This window comes from Conger conger, chromosome 3 (genome assembly GCF_963514075.1).
Source record: "Conger conger chromosome 3, fConCon1.1, whole genome shotgun sequence".
Lineage (NCBI taxonomy): Eukaryota > Metazoa > Chordata > Actinopteri > Anguilliformes > Congridae > Conger > Conger conger.
The window spans coordinates 41459967-41487684 of record NC_083762.1 but is presented as its reverse complement, the minus strand read 5'-3'; the positions used below and the strand labels follow the sequence as shown (position 1 = coordinate 41487684).

The 27718-nt window shown below is 39.8% G+C and overlaps 1 protein-coding gene across 9 annotated transcripts in view; it reads left to right on the top strand.

Moving 5' to 3' along the window:
* LOC133123816 (titin-like) overlaps positions 1 to 27718 on the top strand; it is a 195261-nt gene that overhangs the window by 111096 nt on the left and 56447 nt on the right. For all 9 annotated transcript variants that reach the window (XM_061234420.1, XM_061234419.1, XM_061234416.1 and 6 more), the window contains 51 exons: positions 52 to 330; positions 442 to 738; positions 1420 to 1722; positions 1876 to 2259; positions 2345 to 2647; positions 2745 to 3044; positions 3173 to 3469; positions 3564 to 3848; positions 3933 to 4226; positions 4417 to 4716; positions 4806 to 5114; positions 5199 to 5389; positions 5499 to 5928; positions 6060 to 6368; positions 6455 to 6636; positions 6725 to 6854; positions 6946 to 7245; positions 7897 to 8214; positions 8334 to 8630; positions 8752 to 9051; positions 9134 to 9448; positions 9530 to 9678; positions 9782 to 9932; positions 10009 to 10290; positions 10381 to 10683; positions 11565 to 11867; positions 11961 to 12242; positions 13040 to 13339; positions 13485 to 13787; positions 13888 to 14196; positions 14297 to 14578; positions 14691 to 14990; positions 15081 to 15374; positions 15878 to 18844; positions 19340 to 19660; positions 19768 to 20052; positions 20606 to 20905; positions 20998 to 21345; positions 21426 to 21701; positions 21797 to 22096; positions 22177 to 22479; positions 22576 to 22875; positions 23008 to 23295; positions 23389 to 23691; positions 23769 to 24071; positions 24162 to 24467; positions 24729 to 25016; positions 25095 to 25385; positions 25482 to 25769; positions 25857 to 26447; positions 26538 to 26642. In XM_061234420.1, coding sequence (XP_061090404.1) covers positions 52 to 330; positions 442 to 738; positions 1420 to 1722; positions 1876 to 2259; positions 2345 to 2647; positions 2745 to 3044; positions 3173 to 3469; positions 3564 to 3848; positions 3933 to 4226; positions 4417 to 4716; positions 4806 to 5114; positions 5199 to 5389; positions 5499 to 5928; positions 6060 to 6368; positions 6455 to 6636; positions 6725 to 6854; positions 6946 to 7245; positions 7897 to 8214; positions 8334 to 8630; positions 8752 to 9051; positions 9134 to 9448; positions 9530 to 9678; positions 9782 to 9932; positions 10009 to 10290; positions 10381 to 10683; positions 11565 to 11867; positions 11961 to 12242; positions 13040 to 13339; positions 13485 to 13787; positions 13888 to 14196; positions 14297 to 14578; positions 14691 to 14990; positions 15081 to 15374; positions 15878 to 18844; positions 19340 to 19660; positions 19768 to 20052; positions 20606 to 20905; positions 20998 to 21345; positions 21426 to 21701; positions 21797 to 22096; positions 22177 to 22479; positions 22576 to 22875; positions 23008 to 23295; positions 23389 to 23691; positions 23769 to 24071; positions 24162 to 24467; positions 24729 to 25016; positions 25095 to 25385; positions 25482 to 25769; positions 25857 to 26447; positions 26538 to 26642 — 17544 coding nt within the window. The remainder of the gene's footprint in view (positions 1 to 51; positions 331 to 441; positions 739 to 1419; positions 1723 to 1875; positions 2260 to 2344; positions 2648 to 2744; positions 3045 to 3172; positions 3470 to 3563; positions 3849 to 3932; positions 4227 to 4416; positions 4717 to 4805; positions 5115 to 5198; positions 5390 to 5498; positions 5929 to 6059; positions 6369 to 6454; positions 6637 to 6724; positions 6855 to 6945; positions 7246 to 7896; positions 8215 to 8333; positions 8631 to 8751; positions 9052 to 9133; positions 9449 to 9529; positions 9679 to 9781; positions 9933 to 10008; positions 10291 to 10380; positions 10684 to 11564; positions 11868 to 11960; positions 12243 to 13039; positions 13340 to 13484; positions 13788 to 13887; positions 14197 to 14296; positions 14579 to 14690; positions 14991 to 15080; positions 15375 to 15877; positions 18845 to 19339; positions 19661 to 19767; positions 20053 to 20605; positions 20906 to 20997; positions 21346 to 21425; positions 21702 to 21796; positions 22097 to 22176; positions 22480 to 22575; positions 22876 to 23007; positions 23296 to 23388; positions 23692 to 23768; positions 24072 to 24161; positions 24468 to 24728; positions 25017 to 25094; positions 25386 to 25481; positions 25770 to 25856; positions 26448 to 26537; positions 26643 to 27718) is intronic.

Genomic DNA, 27718 nt, shown 5'->3' with positions numbered 1-27718 from the left:
ATTATTATTGTCCAATGAAAAGTCTAATTATCATTTGTTATTCTCTCAAAGGCATCCCAACCATTGACATGCAGACTCAAGACATTGTAGTGGTGGAGGGTAAGAAGATGAGTATACTCATCCCTTACAGAGCTATTCCAAAACCAAAAGTATCCTGGAAGAAAGATGGAACTGAGCTGAAATCTGATGATAGAGTCACAATGAGCTGTGAACTCAGGGAAGTCCACTTGGAGATTCTTGGCTGCAAGCACAGTGATGCTGGGGCATACATCGCTACTTTAGAGAACACCCTGGGATCTGCAGCTGGAACAGTCAATGTCAAAGTCATTGGTATAGTTTGGTTATATTTTTATATTACCTCTTGTGTATGTTTTCTTTATTTTTACATTAATGGATTCTTAATGTTAGCTAATAAATTGTGTTGTTCCTTTCAATTAATAGGTCTTCCTGGGCAGTGCAAGGACATTGCTGCCTGCGATGTTACAAAAGATTCCTGCAAGGTCTCTTGGAATCCTCCAGATAATGATGGTGGCACCCCGATCTTGCACTATGTTCTGGAGCGTAGAGAATCTGCCAAAAAAACATTTATGCCTGTGATGTCAGACAACAAATTGACCTGTCAAGTTAAGGATCTAATGGTCAATGGACAATATTATTTCCGTGTCAAGGCAGTAAATAAGATTGGTGATGGAGAGTATCTTGAGAACCGCAACCCAATCATTGTTGAGGAACAGAAGCGTAAGTGGTATTAAAAGATCTAAAAGTACCAGCTAGGGGTGTTCAGAGAGGCCACTATTTGTATTTGTATTTGTATCTGTATTGGTTGAGAAAGTTTTTTGTTTTTGTGTTAGGATAAAATGGATGTAGTTGTGGTTTGGACTGGAAGTAGGTATGGCTTCACTTGAGAAACTAAAAACTTAGTCCTGATTTATTTTGTGTCATTGGCACTCCTATTGGCAGAGTAATAAAACATTAAAGTCATTACTCTACAGCTACTATAATAATTAAGTGCAACAATAGACTTAGTTATGTAGGTGTATGACTTTTTATAGACCCATCAATAAAAAAACATAGCCATAAACATTTATTAAAAGGGACAATAATGTAACAATCTAAATATATAGTTCCCAATCCTCACTCTGAACTGCTATATGCTTATATGAACTTAATGCCCCTGCCCCTTCCCATCTGAAGTCAATTTAGAAAGGAAAGTGAAAGTGAAATTGTATTTTCAGTCCACAACTCTTGATTGTAGCTCTCGGGATAGGCTTCTGTATACAAATTATACTGAGCAAGTTCAGAAGGAACACATATTTGTATAAAACATGGAATCAGAAACATCCGTAGTACCATCAGATATTCTCTAATTATATACTCAGATTAGTTTACATTGAAAAAAACATTACATGTATCTTTCAGAGCGACCAGATGCACCCATTGATGTTGAAGCTCACAGTCCAACTTCTCAGTCTGTGACCCTGAGTTGGAGCCCCCCTCCATACGATGGTGGTTGCCCTATTACTGGCTATGTTCTGGAGAAGATTGAAAGGGATGGTGAGAAGTTTGAGAGATGCTGTGACTCTCTGGTGCCTGGATTGTCCTACACATTGACGGGCTTGACAGAGGACAAGGAATATCAGTTCCGTGTCCGTGCTGAGAATATTGCTGGAGTCAGTGATCCCTCCCGCAGCACACAGCTGATCATGGCTGCGGATCCTGTTGGTATGCATTACTAGAACCTATATTAAAATCCTTGACATGGAATATAATTAGAAGTCATTTATTACATTTCATGAATTTAATTAATGACTAAATTAATTAAATTATCAGACTATATTGCATTCAAACTTATGGTCATCTATATATTAATTTCAGATCCACCCAAGGTCTTCTTTAAGGGAAGTCAACAATATGGCCTGAGCCTCAAAACACGAGAAGAGATTAGACTGGATGCCATCATCTCAGGATCTCCTTACCCAACTGTGACATGGTTCAGGAATGACGAGGTCATTAAACCAGAGAGAATTAAGAAACAGGAAAGGCCTCTTTCGAGGAAGAAAAAGGCAAAGGATGCTGCTGCCGAACCAGAGGAGCCTTACCATCCATCCATCCCAGAACGTCTCTCCTTTGACACTAGCAAGAAAGGGGAGTCCTCAGTAATGATACGTGACTCCATTAGAAGTGACCATGGAATATTTGTGGTCAAAGTTGAGAACAAACACGGTGTAGACACAGCATCCTGTGACGTCAATGTTCTTGGTAAGATTATGAGCTCATTCTTTCCTTTAGTTCATGTTATTTGCATGAATTGATTTGATGCTTTACATTTATTTGTAATCTGCAGATAAACCTGGACCTCCAGTTAATGTTGTCTTTGATGAGATCAGGAACACATCTGTCATCTGCAAGTGGGAACCACCTTTAGATAATGGTGGTAGTGAAATTATTAACTACATCCTGGAGAAAAAACAAAATACTAAAGATGAAAATGGATGGGTCACTGTAACCGCAAGTCTTAAAGGATGTAAGCATCTGGTGACAAAACTAATTGAAGGAAAGGAGTACATTTTCCGTGTGACAGCTGAAAACAAGATTGGCCCAGGGCGTCCACGTGTCTCAGCACCACTCGTGGCTAAGAATCAGTTTGGTAAGGTATTTCATGTGTAATCAAAGTGGAAAAGGCACACTTTTTGTACCTTTCAATTTTTCACTTCTTACACTTTCTTTTCCTGTTTGTGTTGAAGAACCCCCTGATGCCCCCAACATGCCTAAAATTGGGGACACTACTGCAAGCAGTATGCTTGTTTCTTGGAATGAGCCCAAAGACAATGGAAGCCCTATCATTGGCTATTGGTTAGAGAGAAAAGAAATCAACAGCACACATTGGACCAGAGTCAACCGCAGCTTACTCAGTGCTCTAGAAATGAGAGTTGAAGGTTTGATGGAAGGTTTGACCTATGTCTTCAGAGTCTGTGCAGAGAATTTAGCTGGACCTGGTGACTTCAGTGTCCCAACTGAGCCCAAGACTGCGCAAGACCCAGTCTGTAAGTTAATGAGATTAACTGCATGTTCAGAATTCACTACGATTAAATAATAATCCAAGACATGATTACAATTTCAATTCACAAGGTTAAATTGAACATAAAGGGATTGTCATCTCCTGTGTCCATAGTACCACCTGGCCCACCAGTTCCAAGAATTGTTGATACTGCAAAGTCATCCATTGATGTTGCATGGGATCCTCCCATGTACAATGGAGGTGGAGATATCCTTGGCTACCATATTGAGAAGGTTATGGTCGGAGAAAAAGACTGGTCCCGCTCTAATGAGAGACTGTGTAAAGAGCTGAAGTTTACTGTAACTGGAGCTAAAGAGGGAAAAGATTACATTGTTCGTGTACTTGCTGTAAATAATGCTGGGGAAGGAGCTCCTGGCATGACTGAAACAGTTACAGTGAGAGACCCACAAGGTATATATGTATTTTTTTATAACAGATTTTGTATTATATTTTGTATAAATGGTCAATTATTTCACAATTTCTTTATCCTCTTCCCTCATGACAGTGCCTCCATTTGTTGACTTTGACATATCTGTGAAAAATGGTGTCACTATCAGGGCTGGACAGACACTGAAGTTGCCGGCACTTGTGAATGGTAGACCTCCACCAGAGGTGACATGGGCAAAGGATGAAGGAGAGCCTGACAAAGAGCGTGTTGCTATTGAAACTGTTGGAAAAAGCAGTATTCTTACTATCAAGAATGTCATGAGGACAGATCGTGGAAAGTACCAGGTCACTGGGACAAACAACTGTGGAACGAAAACAGCATTTACAAAAGTAGCTGTAATGGGTAAGTCATAGAAAGAATATGAGAATGTCGATTTCAGTATTTATGAATCACATTATTAACTTTAATATGTCATCTTCTTGTTAGATGTTCCTGGTCCTGTGATTGATTTTAAACCATCTAAGGTCTCGAAAAATGTGATAGCACTGACCTGGACTGAACCTACTGACGATGGTGGAAGTGAAGTTATTGGTTACATTGTTGAAAGAAAGGATGCAAAGATGCACATATGGAGACAGCCCTTAGAGACTGCAGGATGTAAAAGCGAAATTGTGGGTCTGCTTGAAGGAGAAGAGTACATGTTCCGTGTTGTGGCAAAGAATAGGTATGGCTGTGGTCCCCCAGTGGACATAGGGCCTATTCTTGCAGTGGATCCTAAAGGTAAGCTTTTACAACCATTAAAATATTCTTGCATGAATAATGATGAAATTGTAATAAACATTTTAATATGTACAATATAATTAAATTTCAAATATGGACAAAAAGATTTTTATTAATTTTAATAAATTTTTTATTAATTAATTAATTTTATTAATTTTTATTATTAATAATTTTATTTTTTAAATCATAGGGCCACCAAGTGCTCCAGAAAAACTTAACTGGACTGAAAGGACTAAGACGACCGTAACTCTTTCCTGGAAGCCACCTCGTAGTGACGGAGGCAGTCCCATTCAAGGCTACTACGTTGAGAAAAGGAGACAAGATGGTGGTGAATTTGAGATTGCTAACCCCCAGATGTGCAGGGGTCTCAGTTTGACAGTGCCGAACCTTTCAGAGCAGCACATGTATGAATTCCGTGTTAAGGCCGTAAATGAGGTTGGGAATGGTGAACCTTCAAATATAATTGGTGTCAGGATTCGGGATGATGAAGGTTTGTTCAAAAGCTTTTATCTGAATGAGATAAATATTGGATATAATGATTTCATGAATTTTTCATTCATATCAAATAATTTATTCCAGCTGCCCCAACTGTGACCTTACTAAAGCACTTCAAGGGAGATGCCATCATTGTCAAGATAGGTGCAGCAATTGAAATTCCTGCTGAAGTAGTGGGTCTACCAATGCCAAAGATTGAATGGTCCAAGGATGGAGCTGTTATTGAGAAACCAACTGAGATGCTTTTGATTGAGACTGAGGAGGTGCAGAAAAACAAAGCTAACACCAAGCTTAGCATCCCTGTGACTATTAGGCCGGACAATGGTCTCTACAAACTTACAGCCACAAATCATGTTGGACAGGCTAAACGTACCATCACAGTAGAGATATTAGGTAAGTATTTTGTAATGTAATATGATGTACTTGTGTGAAACTGTGTGAAAAAGTGAGTATTAACACTTTTTTCTGACTCTTCAGATCGTCCATCGCCACCCCGGAACATTGTGGTTTCTGACATAAGAGCTGAATCTTGCTATTTGACTTGGGATGCCCCAGAAGACAATGGAGGCAGTGAACTCACAAACTACATAATTGAGAAAAGAGATGCAAGCAAGAAGAAGTCTGATTGGGAACCAGTAACTAACTGCGTAGTTGACAGGCGATATGGGGTTAGTATCACCATGACATTTAATATGAAAATAAGCATTGTACCTTGGAATTCATAAAATAAATATTTGTATAATAATATTGTACTGTGCAAAATATTTCCTTTTAAAGGTGTTGAAACTGGAAACCAATGGAGTTTACCAGTTCAGTATCAGTGCTGAGAACAAGTATGGAATCAGTGATATCTGTGAATCAGAGAAGGTTGAGCTCAAGGACCCATTCAGACTTCCTGGACCACCACAGAAGCCAAGGATCGTTAGCCGTACCAGTGGTTCCATGCTAGTGACATGGGAGCCTCCTCTGGACAATGGTGGATCCACCATTGCAGGCTACGTTCTTGAGAAGAGAGAGAGAGGAGCTGTCTATTGGTCTCGTGTGAACAGGGGTCCTGTCACAAAACCAGTTGTAAAAGGCCTGGAATACAATATACTTCATCTCATTGAGGGTACAGAGTACCAATTCCGTGTGATGGCCTGCAATGCTGCTGGTGTCGGCCCCCCAAGTGAATCGTCTGAGTGCGCCTTTGCAGTAGATCCTTGTTGTAAGTAACATTTCCATAGTATTACATACCATATGACACATTTTTATTTCTCATATTTTTAGAAGAAAATGTAAAAAAAAAATGATACGATAGTGCAGTCAGAGATTGATTTGCTTTGCTTTGTTTCTCAGATCCTCCTGGTATGCCATCATGCCCAGAAGTTAAAGGGAAAACCAATAACAGTATCACTCTTGCCTGGAACCCACCAGAGAAAGATGGTGGCAGCCCCATTACTGGCTACATTATTGAGATGCAGGATGAAAAGTCACCAGATTGGAAACGACTAAACAGTGCAGACAAGCTGCATCCCACCACAGAATTCACTGTTCCAAATCTTGAAGAGATGAAAAAGTACAGGTTCAGAATTATTGCTGTCAATGCTGCAGGAGAGTCTGACCCAAGCTCCAGAACAGCTGAAATCATTGCCAAGGAGATTCAAGGTTGGGGTCTTGTGCAAGTGTTATTCAGAGATGCAAATTCATATTATTCATTACATTAATGATTCTAAATGTCCTTTGTTTCACAGAGGAACCCGGTGTTACCCTGGAGGTTAGTGCAAGTGACCTGCAATTCTGTCGAGCTGGTACCACAATTAAAATTCCTGCAGTCATCACAGGACGCCCTACTCCCGAAGTTTCCTGGGAGTTTGATGGAGGTGCTAAAACAGAAAAGAAGAATGATCGTCATACCCTCCCAGTGGATTCAGAGGTAACTATTTCAAGTTACTTAGAAATATTTTGATTATTAAAATGACTATTCTTTTGCCAATTAATCTGAAACAAATGTCTCTGTTCAGATTCGATCTACTGATACAACCTCAACCATTACAATTCCTGATTGTAAGAGGAACCATTCAGGCAGATATATCATCACAGCCAAAAATGTGGCTGGACAGAAAGTTGTTAAAGTCAGAGTCAATGTACTTGGTAAGTGGGATGAATTATATATTTAAACAATGTCAAATTCTAATTGAATTGGTTAATAATAATACAAATAATAATTGTTATTGTGTTTCAGACATTCCTGGACCTCCAAGAGAGTTGAAAGTCTCTGATATCACAAGAGGCACATGTAGACTTACATGGAAGCCTCCTGAAAATGATGGTGGTGAGCGAATCAGGAGTTACTTCATTGAAAAGAAGACTGTTGAAGGAAAAGCCTGGACAAAGGTCAACCCAGCCTGTGGGAGTCAGTCCTTTGTTGTTCCTGATCTTAATGAAGGACAGGAGTACTTCTTCCGTGTCCGTGCTGAGAATTGCTATGGCATGGGGCCACACGTTGCGATGATTCAGAGGACAAGGGCATGCGATCCTATCTGTAAGTGTGAAATATATCATTCGAACAGCCAGGAAACCATAAAATATAAAAATATAAAATATATGTTTACACTGTATAAATATTCAAAAACAAACAATTGGATGCAACCATGAACACTAGAACTACCGCTAGAACATGTCATAATGCTGTGAAATACGATGAATGTGATAAAAATTAAAAAAAAAGATTTCATTGGCTGGATCTAACCAGTACAGTTTATTTCAATATGTAGCCTGTATTTAAACAAATATTCATGGAGAAAAAATGTTTGTGACTACAGTTTTTTATTAAAAACAAAACCTTTCCACACCAAGCTGGTCTTGTACATAGTGAAAATAATTTCAACACCATATCACAATTCAAGGAGTAACCTTATCCTGTAAAATAGGGCAAGTGAACAAAAATGAAGCAGGTTATTTGAACAGAAAATCAACAAATGTCATTACTGTGCTTAGATTTTTTAAATAGGGTATTTTGCAGTTCTGCTTTTCTAAGTGGTGTTAAATACCAATTAAAATGCCAAACATAATCTTTCTTACTTGTAATTTACATTTTAAAAAGATACTGTAATTTCATTGAATACTCATCTTCTGATAATCTTCAAAACCTGCAATGTTGAAAATAATAACGTAATGTTTTTTTCTACTTTAGTGCCTCCTGATCCTCCTACGATGGTCAAAATACGTCTTGTGACAAGAAATATGGTAACCCTGACTTGGAAGCCACCAAAGAATGATGGTGGTGCTCCTGTCACCCATTACATTGTTGAGCAACTTTGCTGGGACCCCAGCGGGACACAGAAGGAGTCCTGGCGACAGAGCAACAGGCGTGACATTGAGGAGACCACCTTCAAAGTTGAGGACCTCACTGAAGGTGGAGAGTATGAGTTCCGTGTCAAGGCTGTGAATGTGGCTGGAGCAAGCAGACCTTCTTCTACTGCTGGACCAGTTAATATCAAAGATCAAAAGTGTATGTAGTATATCAAATATATATTTCTAAAAGACATTACAGCAATCATATTGCTTTCAGAAATAATAGCAACTGTGCATCAAAAAATTGTGTAATGCTTTTTTTACATCTTCATTAAGGTGCACCAAGCATTGAACTCGGCGAATTCATGGAAGTCGAACAGGGAGCTGACATCAACATTGTTGCTAAAATCAAAGGCTGCCCCTTCCCAACCCTTACGTGGCAGAAGGCTCCACCACACAAGTCTGATGACAAGGCTGATGTGCAATATGATGAGCACATTAACAAGCTTGTACTTGATGATAGCTGCACATTGCTGATTCAACAGGGTAAACGAGAAGATACCGGCCTATACACAATAACAGCCAGTAACAACCTGGGCAGGGCCTCCAAGGAAATGAGACTCAATGTCTTGGGTAAAGTTTTTATTATGTTATTTCCCTAGATGTTTCTCTGTTGGTTAAAATGTAAATGTACCATTGAGTACATTTTTTAATTGAGATATACTATGTAACTTTCATAAATGTGTTTATTCAGGACGCCCTGGACCACCGTCTGCACCTATTAAGTTTGAGGAAGTATCTGCCGAAAAGATTACCCTGTCCTGGCTTCCTCCTAAGGATGATGGTGGATCAAAGGTCACTAACTATGTAATTGAGAAACGCGTGGCAAATAGGAAGACATGGGTACCAGTCACCAGTGAACCAAAAGAACGTATATATACGGTGGATAATTTGATGGAAGGCCATGAGTATGTTTTCCGTATCAGGGCTCAGAACAAATATGGTATTGGAGATCCCCTTGACAGTGAACCAGAAAAAGCCAGGAACCTTTACAGTGAGTATTTTGAAATATATATTTTAGTAAGTAAGAAAGAAATTCCTCTATGAACTATAACATTTTTTTTTTTTTTCCGAAGCCATCCCTGGGAAATGTGAAAAGCCAACTATTACAAGTATAACTCATGAATCCATGACAGTCAATTGGGAAGAGCCAGAAGATGATGGTGGAACACCCATCACTGGCTACTGGCTTGAGCGCAAGGAGACCACAGCAAAGCGCTGGAATAGAGTTTCACGTGACCCAATCAGGGTTATGCCCCTTGGTGTGTCCTACAACGTGACTGGTCTTATTGAAGGATCTGAGTATCAGTTCCGTGTGATAGCCATGAATGCAGCTGGTTGTGGGCCTCCAAGTGACCCATCAGATCCTGTCTTTGCCAGGGACCCAATGGGTATGTGTGCAATATGACAGTAAAAAAATTATTCATCTTAAATAATTTCGTGAAATTTAATGTAAAATATACCCCTTTTAGCACCCCCTGGACCACCTACTCCTAAAGTAACAGACTGGACCAAGTCAACAGTTGATATGGAATGGATTCCACCATTGAAGGATGGTGGATCTAAGATTGTTGGATATATTGTGGAATTCAAAGAGGAGGGAAAAGAACAATGGGAAAAAGTGAGTATTATTCTGATTTATTATTTTTCATATTTATTTTGTATATATTATATATTTGTGCAAAATAAGTTACAGCCATTTCATCATCAAACTTTTATTTCAGGCTAAAGATAAGGAAATAAGAGGCACTAAGTTTGTGGTGGCTGGACTGAAAGAGCTTGGACTGTACAGATTTAGAGTCAGAGCACTAAATGCAGTAGGCCTTGGTGAACCTGGTGAAGTCTCTGAACTGATTGAAGTCAAGGAAAGGACAAGTAAGTCACAAAAAATAACCTCTTTATTTTTCATGCGCTGGGAATTTAATAAACTAATCATTCCTTTTTTTTTCAGTTGCCCCTGAGATAGACCTGGACGCTGCAGTGAAAGAGCGAATAGTTGTTCATGCCGGTGGTGTGATCCGCATCCTGGCTTATGTGTCAGGCAAGCCCGAACCCCAAATCACATGGAGCAGAGATGATCATCCTGTTCCTCAAGAAGCTGTGGTTGAGACCACTGCCATCAGTTCTGCTCTGGTGATCAAGAATTGCACAAGAAATCAACAAGGCATTTACACCTTGGTTGCTAAGAATGAAGGTGGTGAAAGAAAGAAACCCATCATTGTGGATGTGTTGGGTAAGCTTTTTGGATAATTTTATCCGTGAAGCTCAATATTTGAATTTAAATAAAGTCGTTTTAATAATATGTTTTCCATTTTCTCCATAGATGTCCCTGGCCCAGTTGGGGCACCATTCAACACAGAAAACCTCACCAGTGACTCATGCAAATTGAACTGGTTCTGCCCTGATGATGATGGTGGCTCAGCTATCTCTCATTATATTGTTCAGAAGCGTGAAGCTGACCACAAGGCTTGGACTTCAGTATCCTACACTATCACAAGGAACAGTGCAGTTGTCCATGGTTTAACAAGGGGAAATGCTTATTTCTTCAGAGTTGCTGCTGAGAATGCTGTAGGAATGGGCCCTTTCCGTGAAACCACTGCAGAAATTATCATAAGGGATGCTATTAGTAAGTAATAATTGCATGCGCTATGACTTGAAAGTGTCCTGGTAATATTCCATATTCGCTGATCGCAGTGACATTCAGCTTGTACTTCATAAATTAAGTATACTCACTGAGCACTTTATTAGGTAGACCTGTACACCAGCTTGTTAATGCAAATATTTAATCAGCAATATTTAATCAGCAAATGATAATTTTACACATCTGATGGTGTATTATTTATGATTTATTATTCCCCTAGTTCATCACAGATTTCTAAAAATGATCTGCTTGTTCAATCTGTGTAGGTTTCAGTGGGAGAGCATATGGCATATATGTGTTCTCATTCACACTAAACATGCAGAATGAACATATCTTCTTATGTTGAGCAGTATATTATATTGACTAACACCAGGGCTTGATAAACAACTGTCAAGGCAAGACATAAATAGCAATAACACTATAACAAAAATAAAACGGCTAAAGGCATTTCCCACTCAGAGTATGTGCAGCTGTATCCAGTTTAGGGTTCAGCAGGTTAATAGCAAATATTTGCTAATAGAGCCTGCAGGGGAGTTAATTATTTTTAGAATGCAAAGCTAACCAAGCTACAAAAATATATCACATAAGCGAGGAAACTGTGATTGTAGTCAATTAATATCATTACGCAGGTTATTTCTAATCATGTGAAGTTTATTGAGTTGCTGCTGAAATCTAAACTAATTTAATAATTGATCATACTGTGGATTGAATCGTTATCTTGATCGATACCATTCAGATAGAGGGTGAATGCAACACAACAAACTCATTACTTCAGTCATAATCATTTTATATGTGATATTTTGATGTTTCATAGTGCTGATGTTATATATACAGTGTATTAAATTATGTAATATTTCATTATCTAGCCGTACCTGACCGTCCTCAGGACCTGACTGTCACAGCAGTTACAAAGGGTTACATCAGTTTGACTTGGAAACCACCTAAGTATGATGGAGGCTCTGAAGTTACAATGTACATTCTGGAGGCCCGCCCGATTGGCAAGGACAAATTTGTCCGACTTACAAAGGAAAGGTTGATGGAGAGAAGATATACCTATGATGGTCTCAAAGAAGGTGACACTTATGAACTCCGTGTCAGTGCAGTAAATGAAATAGGTCAAGGAAAGCCCTCCTTCTGTACAAAACCGATCACTTGCAAGAACGAACTTGGTATGTGAAACCTCACCAGAACAATTATATCACTTAATTGTTTTAAAATATTTGGTTGTCATCTTTAATAAATCTGTGTACTTTAATTTTTAGAACCTCCCACAATTGAACTTGACTTCCGTGACAAAATAATTATGCGGGTTGGAGACACTTTTGCCCTGCAAGGTCGGTACACTGGAAAACCAGCACCATCCATTATATGGTTCAAAGATGAGGAAGAGCTGAAAGCAGATGACCACATAAAGTTCAAAAACACCCTTACAACAATGTGTCTGGGCATTGTCAAAGCTAAGCGTGAACATAGTGGCCGATACTGTGTGCTTGTAGAGAACAGCACTGGCTCACGCAAAGGGATCTGCAACGTGATTGTTGTTGGTAAGTTTTCAAAATATTATTTCTATGTTTTACTGGTATTATTATTACTAGTCTCATTTCATGGTTATCTTATTGCTGTTTTACTTAAAGGGTCTTCAGAGTGCCCTGCTTATACTCCCAAAGTTTGCACCATCTACAGTACATCTAACTATTACAGTGCCATCTAATTACACTTTTTGAAATTGACAAATGGCCAGTGCATTTCCTTTGAAATTAGTATTCAAATGGAAAATTGTCCGTGACAATAACTGGTTGTTTAGAACATTACATAGGGTATGTTCACTGAATCCTTTTCTCCTTGAATGGAATTTATTGAATGTTAACATGTCCTCAAGAAGTGAGGCAGGGGAATGACAATGAGAGCTGTAGGGCTGATTTCTGTCTGAAGCTCCAGTGCAGTTTGTATTTCTGGAAGGAATTTTGTATTTCTTTGCCTAGTGCTCGAAAAGGAAAGATCCAAAATACATCTCACAGATATTACTTCACACCTTTTAGTGAATAAGCCACATAAATACTGCTTCTTGCAATGCGCTGTATTATTCAGATTGCTAGCCTAACTTAACAGTTATGTTTAGCTATCAAAAACTGATATAACAATGGCTGCTTTGATAAACACAATTATACTTGGGGTTTACATATGGTATACATTTAATGTCAGTCATTTTTATTTTGCTTGGCAATTTACAAAGCATTTGTTTCTACTTACTTGAAATGAACTGAAGTGGGGTTGCTAGTTCATTCTTCTAAAGACACATTCTTCTATGTTATTTATAGAAATGTGTTAACTCTTTTTTCAGACCGTCCACTACCTCCAGAAGGTCCGGTTGTCTTTGAGGAAGTTCACAGGGATCACATGGTCATTTCCTGGAAGCCACCTCTTGATGATGGCGGTTCTGCAGTTTCTAACTATGTCATTGAGAAACGAGAAGCAAACAGGGATGTTTGGATGCCTGTGACATCTGCCACCACAAAGACAATATGCAAAGTGCCTAAATTGATTGAGGGAAAAGAGTATGTCATGAGAATATGTGCTGAGAACATGTATGGTATTAGTGACCCCCTGGATTCAGAAGAGATGAAAGCCAAAGATCGATTCAGTATGTGTCACATGTTAGAAAGCAGCATGCAATTCCGTTTTTTTTTTAATTGCATGAAATTGGATTCAAGCATACATCATCACTGTCAATCATATTTTCAATATGACACATTTTTATTTATCACATTGTCTGTCTTGTTTAAAAGGAGTGCCTGAGGCCCCAGAGCAGCCTGATGTGAAGGAGGTATTCAAAGATTCAACACTTGTGCTTTGGAACCGACCTCGTGATGGTGGCAAACCCATTACTAATTACATTTTGGAGATGAGGGAGACTGGGTCAACAAGATGGTCACGTGCAACAAGGGACCCTATCTATCCAGACACTCAGTTCAGGGTTCAAGAGCTTACTGAGGGCTGTGAATATGAGTTCCGGGTCACAGCAGAGAATGAAATGGGTATTGGAGATCCTAGTCCCCCATCTAAGCCTATATTAGCTAAAGATCCAATTGGTAAGTGTCATTCCATTTTACAGTCTTTTTCAAATACATGGAACTGGTGACGAAAACACCGAACCTGCCAAGGATTAACAGAAACATGTGATTCCTTTAGTTCTCCCAGGTCCTCCTGTGCTCCCAGAAGCTGTGGATAACACAAAGGATTCGGTGACTCTATCCTGGCGCCCACCTCGGCATGATGGCAAGGGCAGAATCTTTGGCTACCTTGTTGAGTATCAGAAGGTTGGGGAGGAAGCGTGGACTAAGGCAAATCAGACTCCGGAGTCATGCCCAGAAACAAAACTTCAAGTCATGAACCTTGAAGATGGTACACTTTACAGGTTCAGGATCATGGCTGTGAATGCTGCTGGTTCATCTGTACCTGCATATGTTAAGGAGCCAGTTAAAGTGCAGGACAGACTTGGTAATTTGGACGTTGCATTTATTTATATACGCTAAATATTAAAATGTTGATGTGTGTTTATGTTCTAGAGTAACATAATGTTTTTTTTTCTAACCAACAGAGCCTCCAGAGCTGCTGCTTCATGCCAATATGGTTCGAGACCATCTTGCCATGGTGGGATCCCTCATCACTCTCAGTGCTGGGATCAGGGGCATGCCAATCCCCACAGTGACATGGAAGAAGAATGGTGCAGATGCTCCGCCCAATGCTGCCATTCAGGTTACCGGCACAGGAAGCAAATTAGAAATCAAAAACTGTGCCCGTTCAGACTGTGGTGATTATACAATAACTGTTGAAAATGCAGCTGGATCAAAAACAGCCACGTGCACTGTACTTGTCCTAGGTAGGTTTATGATAAAATATATTTGCATTGTATACATTTCTTTAAAATGTCAATTGTAGCTGTACTGTGGCTGAACTAAAGATCAACATATTTTTATTTTTTTGTGGCATAGATAAACCTGGTCCACCCCGGGATCTTGTGGTTTCTGAGGTTACAAGTGAATCAGCTTACCTTACATGGAAGGAGCCAGAGGATAATGGAGGTGCTGTCATTTCCCACTATTTGGTACAAAAGAGAGATGTGGCAACTAACAAGTGGGTGCCAGTCTGTGCATCATGCAAAAAACGTAGCTTGGTCATAAATTACTTGATGGAAGGCACACAGTATTTGTTCCGTGTTGCTGCTGAAAGCCAGTTTGGAAGAAGTGAATTTGCCACAATAAGTAAACCCATCAAAGCTGTTGATCCACTCTGTGAGTATTGCATACGATAGCTGCCTTTTGCTTTTATTACAAATCTGTCTTTTAATCAAAAATCTAATCTTCCATGTAATGTTTTCTCAGACCCTCCTGGTCCACCAAAGAATTTGCATCATGTAGACGCAGAGAAAACTGAAGTCTGGCTTGAATGGGAATGGCCAGAACGCACTGGAGGCAGTGAAATTACTGGATTCTTAGTTGAATACCAAGAGGAAGGGGCCAAAGATTGGACCACCTTCAAAACTGTCAGCAATCCAGCAAGCCATGTTACTGGACTTGAAGAGGGGAAAACCTACAGATTCCGTGTCAAAGCACAGAATGCCATTGGCCTGAGCCGTCCAGATTCCACAATACCAATTCTCTGTCAAGAGAAAATTGGTGAGTTATTTTCCCAACACTCCCTCGTTCTGGAGGATTACTGTGTTGTGCAAAGGCTTTAGAATGAATGTACTACCTTTCACTTTCCCTATCTTGGACTTTGCCATTCTTCACCGAGTAGGGCCCCACTTATACATCCTTCAAATTTTCCTTTAGCTTACTATTTACGAACAGACAAAGATTAGACTAGAATGAAGAGCTATATGGACAACACCAGAATAGATGTTTCTTGGTGGTGTTGGGGGGTAAAAAAGTCAGCATGAAGTAATAAATATTTTATTGCACAGGATAGCAGTGGTGTAATATTTTACAGGATATTGTAATCTGTTATTATTTATAAAGTAAATTTAGAATCTTCCCATAGTTTTTTGTTGAGGATGAAATATTATAATATGTAAAACAAAATATATTTTTTGTTATTTCATTGTATTTATTGATATTGTAAGGAAAGCAACATAAATGGCATACAGATGCAAAACTAATCTACTTATCTCGTTTTATAGTGCCACCAAGTATTGAAGTGGATGTGAAACTAATTGAAGGCATTGTTGTGAAAGCTGGAACCACAATGATCCTTCCGGCAGTAATGAGAGGCATACCCATCCCCACTGCAAAATGGGTCACCGATGGGAATGAAATCAAAAGTGAAGGCAAGTTCAAAGTGGAGACTGATGGCACATCAACAGTCCTCAGCATCAGTGAGTGTACAAGAACGGACACTGGAGAGTACCTTCTTACAGTGGCAAATCCTGCTGGAAGCAAGACAGTTGCATTGCATGCAACAGTGCTAGATGTCCCAGCTGCACCTGTTGGTCCTGTGAACATCCTTGACGTTACTCCTGATCATATGCTTATCAACTGGCGCTGTCCCAAGGATGATGGAGGAACCCCATTAACGAATTACGTTGTTGAGAAGAAGGACTGCAAGAAACCGTGGGAGCCATGGGGAGTTGTGAGCTCTGGAAGTCTGAGTACAACAGCTAAGGTTTCACGTTTGGAAAAGGGTCGTGAATATGTTGTTCGTATTCGTGCAGAGAACAAGATTGGTATTGGTGCACCACTTGAAAGTCAACCAACTATTGCCAAATTTATGTTTGACCCTCCTGGTGCTCCAGGACAGCCACAGGCTTCTGACATCACAGAAAATGCTGTGACTGTACACTGGGAGGAGCCATTAACCGATGGCGGCAGTCCAGTCAGTGGCTACATTGTTGAGCGCAGAGAAATGACAGGCAAATGGATTCGTGTGAATAAAACTCCTGTCTTGGATGTAAAATACAGAATATGTGGGCTTTTTGAGGGCAACAGCTATGAGTTCAGAGCTTTTGCTGAAAATGTTGCTGGCATAAGTCCACCTTCTCCCCCATCAGTCCCAGTTAAGACTGTTCGTCCTGTCACTCGTCCAGGACCTCCATGCAACTTGAAACTGAAGGACTGGAGCAAAAGCTATGCAGACCTGGTTTGGACAAAACCGTTGAGAGATGGAGGCAGTCCCGTCTTAGGCTATGTTGTTGAGTGCCAGAAATCAGGAAGTGCTCAGTGGGATAGAATCAATCAGGACCTTATTAAGCATTGTGCATTTAGAGTACCAGGTCTAATTGAAGGTACAGAATACAGGTTCCGGGTAAGGGCATCAAACAAGATTGGTGATGGAGAGCCAAGAGACCTTGCTGAAACTGTTCTTGCTAAGGACATTCTTGTTCCACCTGAAATAAGTGTTGATGTTGCATGCAGGGATCTTTTGACAGTGCGAGCTGGTCAGTTTATAAACCTTGTAGCTCGAGTTAAAGGTAGACCTGATCCAGAAATTACCTGGAGTAAGGATGCAAGGGTTCTAGGTAGAGACAAGCGAACTGAAATGAAGGCCAACTACCCTATTGTTGAACTGATTATTCAAGAAGCAACAAGAGCAGATTACGGAAAGTATGCCATTCAGGCAAAAAATAGCAGTGGACAAGCACAAGCTACTACTATAGTGAATGTGCTTGACACACCAGGACAGTGTCAGAATCTGAAGACAACTTACGTGACAAAAGATTCTTGCATGGTATCATGGGAGAATCCAGTAGACAATGGAGGTACTGAAATTACGAATTATGTTATTGAGTCCCGGCAACCCAGCCAGAGGGGTTGGTCAGTGGTCTCCTCTGATTGCACCAAACGTCTCATGAAAGCACCACTTCGTGAAAATTGTGAATACTTCTTCCGTGTTAGTGCAGAGAACAAGATTGGCATAGGACTGGGTATAGAGACAAAAACTCCAATTATTGCTGTTGATCCTGTTGATAAGCCAGGAGAGCCTGAGAACCTGCAGATAACTGAAATTGGGAAGACTTTTGCCTTCCTCAAATGGAAAAAACCAGAGAATGATGGTGGCAGTCGCAACCTTGCCTATCATGTGGAAAAGAAACCAAAAGAAGCAGATGAATGGGAGAGACTGCATAAAGGTGCAATTAAAGAAACATACTTCATGGCTGACAGGTGTCTTGAAAATCAAATATACCAGTTCAGGGTACAAACCAAAAATGAAGCAGGGGAGAGCAATTGGGTGATAACAGCTGAGACACTAATCAAAGAAGAATTACTGGAACCAGAGCTTGATGTAAAGTTAGTTGGAACCCTTGTGGTAAAGGCTGGAGATTCAATCAGAATTGAAGCTGGACTAAAAGGAAAACCCCAACCAGAGGTTAAATGGATGAAGGACGGTGATTCCGGTGACATTAAAAGCCCTAGGCTTCATATTGAAACAGGTGCAGATTTCTCAACATTCCTCATGACTAACTCCAAACGTAGTGACAGTGGGAAATATGTGATTACTGCCAATAACTCTGCAGGGAGCTGCACAGCCCATGCCACTGTGAATGTGCTTGATAAACCTGGTCCTGTCAGAGGGTTGGCAGTGTCTGGCATTTCTGTAGACCGTTGTAAATTAACTTGGGATCCTCCAGAGGATAATGGTGGTTCTGAGATCTTGAACTACATTCTGGAGAAATGTGAGACAAAGAGAATGGTATGGACTATACACTCAACAGCAGTGATTACCAACTCTGCTAATGTGACTCGCCTTATTGAAGGAAATGAATATATCTTCAGGGTGCGAGCAGAGAATAAAATGGGGACTGGCCCTGCAGTGGAGAGTGAAGCCATCATTGCCAGAACACAGTTCAACAGACCTGGTCCTCCAGATCCACCAGAGGTCACCAAGATTGGAAAGCAAGAAATGACAGTATCATGGTCACCTCCAGAGAATGACGGTGGGAAGCCCATCACAGGTTATATTCTGGAAAGAAAAGAACAACATGCTATCAGATGGTCTCCAGTCATCAAAGATGCAATCCCACAGACACACTTTAATGTAACCAACTTGATTCCTAACCATGAATATCAGTTCCGTGTCAAGGCTGAAAATGAAATTGGAGTGGGAGACCCAAGCAAACCATCCAGATCTGCCACTGCTAAGGATCCAGTTGGTATGTACACATTCAACCGCATTTTGTATAATCCATTATGCCTATATTAGAATTAACATTAAATCATGTGCATATGGATTATTTTGATTCTTTTTATCCATAGATAGAGTATAGTAGCCTGTGTGATCAACCAAACCACTTTCAGTACAAAGTACATATATATATATACGTATATGTATATACAATTATTGCATTTAAGATCTTCAATTGTAGCAATAACACAGACTAGCAAATAGTGTAAATAGTTTTGACAAACTATTACTGTAACTAATTGACAAAAAAATAGAAAAGCTGACATAAATGAAAGCTGACAATTTGACAGTAAAATGAATGGCATCAATGCCATGCTCCTAATATCCTAAGTTAAGAACAAGATATGGAAAAATACAGCAGTCTTCAATAACCATTTCATGGTTGAATAATTTATATTTGTATTAATTTTAAAGGCCTCACCAATTAAAAACTGTATTTATATAAATTGCTTGATTTTTGCAGAACCTCCTGGACCCCCAGTAAATGTGAAGGTTTCTGACAGCACAAAGACATCAATCACACTTGGTTGGACAAAACCTGTATATGATGGCGGTGCTCCAATTATTGGATATGTGGTTGAAATGAAACTTAAGGGTTCCGGTAAGAAGGCAGATGAGAGCTGGAAGAGATGCAATGTTGCTGCTCAGTTAGCCGTGACAGAATTCACTGTCACAAGTTTGAACGAGAATCTGGTGTATGAATTCCGCGTCTCTGCACAAAACCAGGTTGGATTAGGCCTACCTGGGGTTCTCCCAGATGCTGTATCTCCCAGGGAAATACTTGGTGAGTTACCTTTCCACTGTGAAATAAAATGCTTTTGAATATAAAAATGTCTGTCAGTATATATTCATGACCACACTCATTCCTTTTTGTTGTCTAAACACTTTCAGAGACACCTGAAATTAATTTGGATGCTAACCTTAGAAAGGGTCTTACTCTCCGAGCTGGATGTCCTATCAGACTCTGTGCTACAATCAAAGGAAGACCAGCTCCCAAAGTAGCCTGGAGAAGAATGGGACTTGATAATGTTGTCAGGAAGGGTCATGTGGATCTGATTGACACAATGACTTTCCTTGTCATCCCTCAAACCACACGTGATGATTCTGGGAAATATTCCCTTACAGTTACCAATGCAGCTGGGGAGAAGGCAGTGTTTGTGAATGTCAAAATACTAGGTAGGTCATTTGAAGACTAGCTATACTGTATTCACTGTAAAGTACAGGTACTGAACAAAGAAGGGGTTCTTTGTAACTTTCCTTTAAGGAAAATGCGCATTCTTGTTTAAGGATAAAACATCCCAGCATTCATAGTGCTATGTATAAAAATGCTGGACACGCCTGTCAATATATTTAGCGTGATTATAAGAGGCCTTGCCTCTTTGGTTGCATTTGGCTGGAGCTTCATTGACCAAGACAGTTAAACTTGCTGATGAGCGCCTAATATAATGTCAGTATGAAACTAAGGGAAAGACATCATCATGGGGGTTGAGTGCATGCTTGTGATGTGCACTAAATCCAAGTACAAGACAGCTGTTAAGTAGTTCAAGCAGGGACAAGAACAACCAGTTTGAAGTTGGTGTCAAAACTCCTATTATGTATTTTGGCATTTTTTGTTAATTGCATGGATATTCATTTATTAGATCCTATTTAGGTTTGTAGATCTGTTGTTACTACACATAAAATGTGTGAAACCACATAAAAACAAACATATACATATTTTCTTTGACAGACACTCCTGGTCCTGTGTCTGGTCTGGAAGTCAGTGGAATGACAATGACATCATGTGAGCTCATTTGGTCTGCCCCTGAAAATGATGGTGGTAGTGAAGTAACACACTATATAGTTGAGAAGCGAGAAATTGACAGAAAGACTTGGGCAACAGTCAAAAATGACGTGAAGGATACAACCTTCAATATGAGCAATCTTGTACCAGGCACAGAATACAATTTCAGAGTCACTGCAGTTAACGAGTATGGCCCGGGTATTCCAAAGGCATCTCCTAGGTCATATCTGGCATCTGATCCTATCAGTAAGTATACTTATTTTTGGTGAGGAAACACACATTTTCTTGTTTTATTTCAAGAGGACCTCCTTTACTTCCTGATTCTTTTTTTTTTACAGGTAAGCCTGACCCACCAATGAAAATTGATGTACTGGAAATTACAAAGAATAGTGTTTCTCTCGGATGGGTACCTCCACTGAGAGATGGAGGAGCAAAGATCGATGGTTATGTAGTTGATTATCTGGAGGTCATCCCTCCTAAGGAACCTGAGGAAGGAAAACCTGTGGAGCAGGATGTTAAACCTATGGATGTATGGACACCATACTCAGTTGTAAAAGATTTAAGAATTTCTGTTGTTGGGCTGAAGGAGGGCAAAAAATACAAATTCAGAGTTGCAGCAAGAAACATAATGGGATGCAGTCTGCCCACAGGAACTAAGGATACCTTTGAGGTCAAGGAGCAAATGTGTAAGTTTATTTAATTTCGAAAGCGTCTTTCTATTTTACTTTGTGTTTTTTAGTTAATAACTGTGCATATTGTTTTTCAGTGCCACCAAAGATTATTATGCCTGAGGTTGTAACTGGAAAAGCTGGTGCAAAACTGAGAATAGAGGCTATTGTGTCTGGAAAGCCAGCACCAATCTGTAAATGGAAGAAAGGAGAAGAGGAAGTGGTTCCATCTAGTCGTCTTGCAGTGCACAAATCCCAGAACTGCTGTGTGCTCATTATTAAAGATGTTTCAAGAACTGATAGTGGTCAGTACAACCTCTCTGCTGAGAACAGTACTGGAAAAGCTGATGAGCCATTGAAAGTCATCATACTGGGTAAGTACTCTGAACGAGCTGAATCAGAACTAAAGCTTTTCTATTCAAACAGATGGATGGTAATAGGTGTCATAATGATCAAATGTGTGTTTCAGATATCCCTGGCCCACCGCAGCCACCATTTGAGATCAGTGATGTGGATGCTGATGCCTGCACACTTTCTTGGCAAGCACCGATTGAGGATGGTGGAAGCAACATCATTAATTATGTGGTAGAAAAATGTGATGTCAGCAGAGGAGATTGGGTCAATGCTGTCTCAACTTGCATAAAAACTGGCTGCAGACTTGGAAAACTCGTCACTGGAAAGGAGTACATTTTCCGTGTCCGTGCTGAGAACCGCTTTGGAATTTCTGACCCTATTACATCTGAAAGGATGATTGCAAAATTCCCATTTGGTGAGCTCTTGTCTTATGTATATATGTAAAACAAATGTGTTGTGCACATATACAGAGTTTAAAAATGTGTGTATTTTCAGATGTCCCTGGTGAACCTCTGAACTGCCATGTCAACAAAGTCAACAAGGACTGCATGTTTGTGGCCTGGGACAGACCAGAATCTGATGGTGGCAGCCCAATCACTGGATATTATATTGAACGTAAAGAGAGAAATAGCCTTCTCTGGGTTAAGGCAAATGACACTGTTGTTCGTACCACTGAGTACCCATGTGCTGGTCTGATTGAAGGCCTAGAATATAACTTCAGGGTTTCAGCAATTAATCGTGCTGGACAGGGTAAACCAAGCAAAAAGACAGAATTTGTTACAGCAAGAACACCTATTGGTATGTAATCACCCTCCCTTTTCACTATTTCTGTTCTATATTATGTATGACTTTTACAGGTAAATGACCAATTCTGTATTTGCATTTCAAACCCAGATGCACCTGGAAAACCAGAAGTTATTGATGTAACCAAGAATTCAGTTAGTCTAGTCTGGAGCAAACCAAAACATGATGGTGGCAGCAAACTCATTGGATATTATGTTGAAGCCATAAAGTTACCTGAAGATAAATGGATACGGTGCAATACAAGTGCCCACAATGTCCCCAAAGAAGAATACACAGCATCTGGACTGGAAGAGGGTGTTCAGTACCAGTATAGAATTATTGCAAAGACAGCAGTAAACATCAGCCGACCATCTGAACCCTCTGATCCAGTCCTTGTCTCAGCAGAAAATGGTAAGATCAATTATCTTTTAAAGACACAAAAAACTATTAAAACCCAATTCTGCTATCTGCCTGCTATCGTGCATTGATTCTTTTTCAGATAGTATTGTATTGCCATAATTAATTATTCTTTTTTCATTTTAGTCCCACCAAGAGTAGAGATTGGGCTTCAAATGAAGCATCTTTTGCCTGTAAAAGCTGGAGTGAATGTTTGTCTTGAGGCTGAAGTTTTTGGAAAACCAATGCCGACTGTTGTATGGAAGAGGAATGAAGAGGTCTTAAAGCCTGTTGAAGGTCTAAAAATGTCACAGAAAAGACATCTGTTCCTCCTGGAGTTGTCGTCAGTGACACGAAAACAGACAGGAGAGTATACCATTCTGGCAGAAAATGCCAGTGGCTCAAAATCAGGGGAAATTCAGCTGCAAGTTCTGGGTAAGTACTGGGCCAGGGAATACATTTGTACTAAGTTAGTACTCCATGTACATTGGATTATTTTATAATTGCCTTATCATTGTCTTCCCTTAGATGTACCCGGTCCACCAGCTTCTATGAAATTTGGGGATGTGTCATCAGATCGTGTCCATCTACTTTGGGAACCACCTACTGCAGATGGCGGCTCTAATATCACAAACTATATTGTAGATAAACGTGAAACTAGCAGGGCAAACTGGGCTCAGGTCACAGCTAAAATCAGTGGTAAAACCACAGAATACACTGTGGAGAAGCTGATTGAGGGTCATGAGTATCAGTTCCGAGTCCGCGCTGAGAACATGTATGGGGTTGGAGACCCTATTCTGTCCAGTCCTGTTGTTGCTAAGAATCCTTTTGGTAAGAATTGTTTTTATTTAAGTATAATTATACTCATTATAAACACACAAACAGTAACTGCAATTTGTTATTTTCAGATGTTCCTGGGACTTGCGATCCTCCTGTTATCACTAATGTTACAAAGGACCATATGACTGTCAGCTGGAAGGAACCTGCTAATGATGGTGGAGATGCCATTCTAGGATATATGGTTGAGAAGCGTGAAACGAAAGAGGGCAACTGGACAAAACTCAACAGGAAGCCAGTGACAGAAAGAACCATTGAGGCTAGTGATCTCACAGAAGGAGCAGAGTATGAATTCAGAGTTAGTGCTATGAACAGAGCTGGCTTAGGCAAGCCAAGTGATCCTTCAAGTGCCACCTTTGCACGTGATCCTTTGAGTGAGTAATTGAAATGCTGTTATTGATAAATTCTGACAGATGTTTATTGTCACTCTACGCCACAACACTCTTTTATGTGTTGGTTCACAGATCCCCCCAGCCCACCTGTTTCTCCGATGGTTGTTGACACAACACACAGTACAATTAGTTTGTCCTGGTCAAAGCCTGCCAGTGATGGTGGCAGTGAAATCTTGGGCTACTTGGTTGAAATCAAGAGAGCAGATGGTAGAGACTGGATAAGGTGTAATGTACCTAAGAATCTTCTGGAGACAAACTACATTGTTACTGGACTTCTTGATAATACTGAGTACCAGTTCCGTGTGTCTGCTGTGAACAAAGTTGGGTTCAGTGAACCAAGTGAAGTTCCAGAAACACATGTTGCAAAGGACATTTTGGGTATGTTTCAAAAAAATTTCAATAAATTGTTTTACATTAAAAAAATGTCATACATAAATTGCAGTATGTTCTGTAATGTTGATTTATGTCTTGCATAAATTCCAGTATGTTCAGTATTGATGAGAGAGAGAGTGGCAGTAAAGGCAGTAAACCTAAGCATTTCAACCATTGCTATCCTCTTTGCTAACTAGTATTTTGCCACTACTTCCTTGAAAGTATATAGTTTGTAACACATTTGTTTTGTATTATTTTGATTTCCAGTTGCCCCTGAAGGGTTGCTTAGTGATGAGCTGAAGGAAACACTGGTGCTCCGTGCTGGCGTCACAATGAGACTATATGTCCCACTGAAAGGCCGACCTGCTCCTAAAGTGACCTGGGCAAAAATGAATACTAATATTAAGGACAGACTAGGAATCGTGATAAAGACAACTGAGTGGGACACTCTGGTATATGTTGAAAACGTAAACAGATATGATGCGGGAAAATATGTCTTGTCTTTGGACAACAGTTGTGGAATGAAGATGTATACAATTGCTGTCAAAGTTCTTGGTAAGTTTCTGTGAATAGTTTACAATTTTGTCTCAAACTGATACAGAGAGCTCTGATTAATCATTTGTTTTTATGCAGACACTCCTGGACCACCTGTCAATCTGATGGTCAAAGAGACGTCCAAAGACAGTGCATATATCACCTGGGATGCTCCTCTAATTGATGGTGGAAGCCCTGTGAAGAGTTATATTGTTGAGAAACGTGATGTAGAGAGAAAGGCATGGTCCACTGTTAGCACTGACTGTGCAAAAACATCTTTTAAAATTGAAAACTTGGTGCCAGGCAGGTCTTACAGTCTTAGGGTCTTAGCTGAAAATGAATATGGCATTGGGGAGCCATGTGAGACAGCAGATGCTATAAGGGCCACAGGTGAGTGAAAACATTTATTTATAGGTTTGTGATGTTTTTTTTTTTTTTTACTTTTCTGTATATTAAACTAAGTAAACTGGATTTAACCCCATTCAGAACAACCTGGACCAGTAATGGACTTCAAGGCCATTCTGGTTACAAAGGATTCCTGCACCCTTGGCTGGAAGAAACCACTGTGTGATGGTGGAAGCCGTATTATTGCATATGTGCTGGAAGTCTTAAATGATGAAGATAAATGGAGGGGATTGATGAAATCAAAGAATATGCAGTACAGTGCCAAAGATCTTGTAGAAGGAAGGGAATATACCTACAGAGTAAAAGCAGTGAATGATCGTGGAGAAAGTACAGCAAAGGAACTTACAATTGTAGCTAAGGATCTTGTTGGTGAGTGTCATTAGAAATGTGTTCAAAATATTGATGACCAAATATTTTTTTGTTTTGACTTATCTCAGCTCTTCTGCTTTCCTGTAGTTCTACCTGGATGTGACTTGCGAGATTTGCCAAATTTGTGCTACATTGCAAAGGAAGGAAGTACTGTTCGTCTGAAGATCCCAATAAGTGGAAAGCCTGCACCCACAGTCACATGGAAGAAGGGTGAAGATGTTACTTTAACAGACACTGGAAGAGTTTCTGCAGAGTCTACTGCTGTCAACACAACTCTGCTAATTCATGACTGCCAAAGAGGTGATGCATCAAAATACACCATTACTCTCAAAAACAGCGGTGGCACCAAGGAATCAACAATCTTTTTCAGAGTGGTTGGAAAACCAGGAATACCCACAGGACCAGTCAAATTTCATGAAATCACATCTGATGGAATCACCCTAAAATGGGGTACACCAAAGGAAGACGGTGGATCAGAAATAACCAACTATATTCTTGAGAAAAGGGATTCCACAACCAACATGTGGGTTACCTGTGCTACAGATGTGAAGGAAAACACCATAAGAGTAACAAATCTCCATGAAGGAACAGGATATACATTTAGAGTGTCTGCAGAAAATAAGTACGGAGTTGGAGAGGGCCTAAAGTCCGACCCTGTTGTGGCTAAGCATCCATTCAGTAAGTATGATCATATTGGGCATATTTGTTCTCTAACACAGTAAGGAATGTATAAATATATTTATAAATATATGTGTGTCATCTCAACAGATGTTCCTGATGCCCCACTTCCACCACAAATTATGAGTATGCGACATAACTGTGCAACATTGGCATGGTCAGACCCAAGGAAAACTGGAGGCTCTCCAATTACTGGTATATTTAATATTTTTAATGTGAAGAGCATTCTAATTGTCATTTCATTTGTAAGTTTACTGATATTAACATGCATATGCAGTTAAATACAATAGTATATGGACACATTTGTTGTTTTGGATCTGTACTCCAGCACGTTGGATGTGAAATAAAATATCAATATTGGGTAATCTGTGTAGGAATTGCAGCCCGTTTTATACATATTCCCATCATTTTAATGGAGCAAAAGTCATTGGACAATTGCCAGCTCAGCTGTTTCTTGGCATCATTAGTTTGACAGCAGTTGCAAGACAGCCTTAAAAATCTGAATACATTAATCAGAGACAGTCAAATCATTGTGTGTGTATAATAAACCGTATGATACATTGTTAGGAAGCAAGAATGCACTGTTGAGCTAGGCATGGAGAACCACTGTAGTGGATGACCGAAGAATGCTTACATTTGTGAAGAAAACTTGTTTTCAACTGTCAAATCAACTGAACACTCTTTAGAATTTAGTCATAGATGTGTCAAAGACAACCATAAATAGAAGACTACACCAGCATAAATTCAGATGGTTTACCTCATGTAGAATGACTAGGCTAGATTTTGCTAGAAAATATATTTTAAAAACTGTAGAGTTCTGGAATACTCTGGAAGTCTTTTAGACAGCTGAGGCAAATATAAACCTGCACCAAAGTGATGGAATTAGTGAAGTGTGAAGAGAGAAAGGAACTACTCATGATCTAAAGCACCTGTAAAACATGGTGGAGGTAGTATTTTGGCTTGGACATACAGCTGAAACTGGGAACTGGCTCCCTTGTCTTCATTGATGATGAGACTAATGGTGGCATCAGAAGAATGCATTCTTAAGTTTACAGAAACAGAACAGAATCATCTACTCAGTTGCAGCCTGAAAACTCATTGGATGGTTTTGCAACATGACAGTGACCTCAAACATAATGCTAAAGCAACCAAGGAGATTTTCATGAGTCAATCACCCATCTAAAATCCAATTAAACATGCATTTAACTTACAGAGTCAAATTGTCACTGTCCCTACTTAACTTATTGAATTGAATTGTATTGTTAACCATT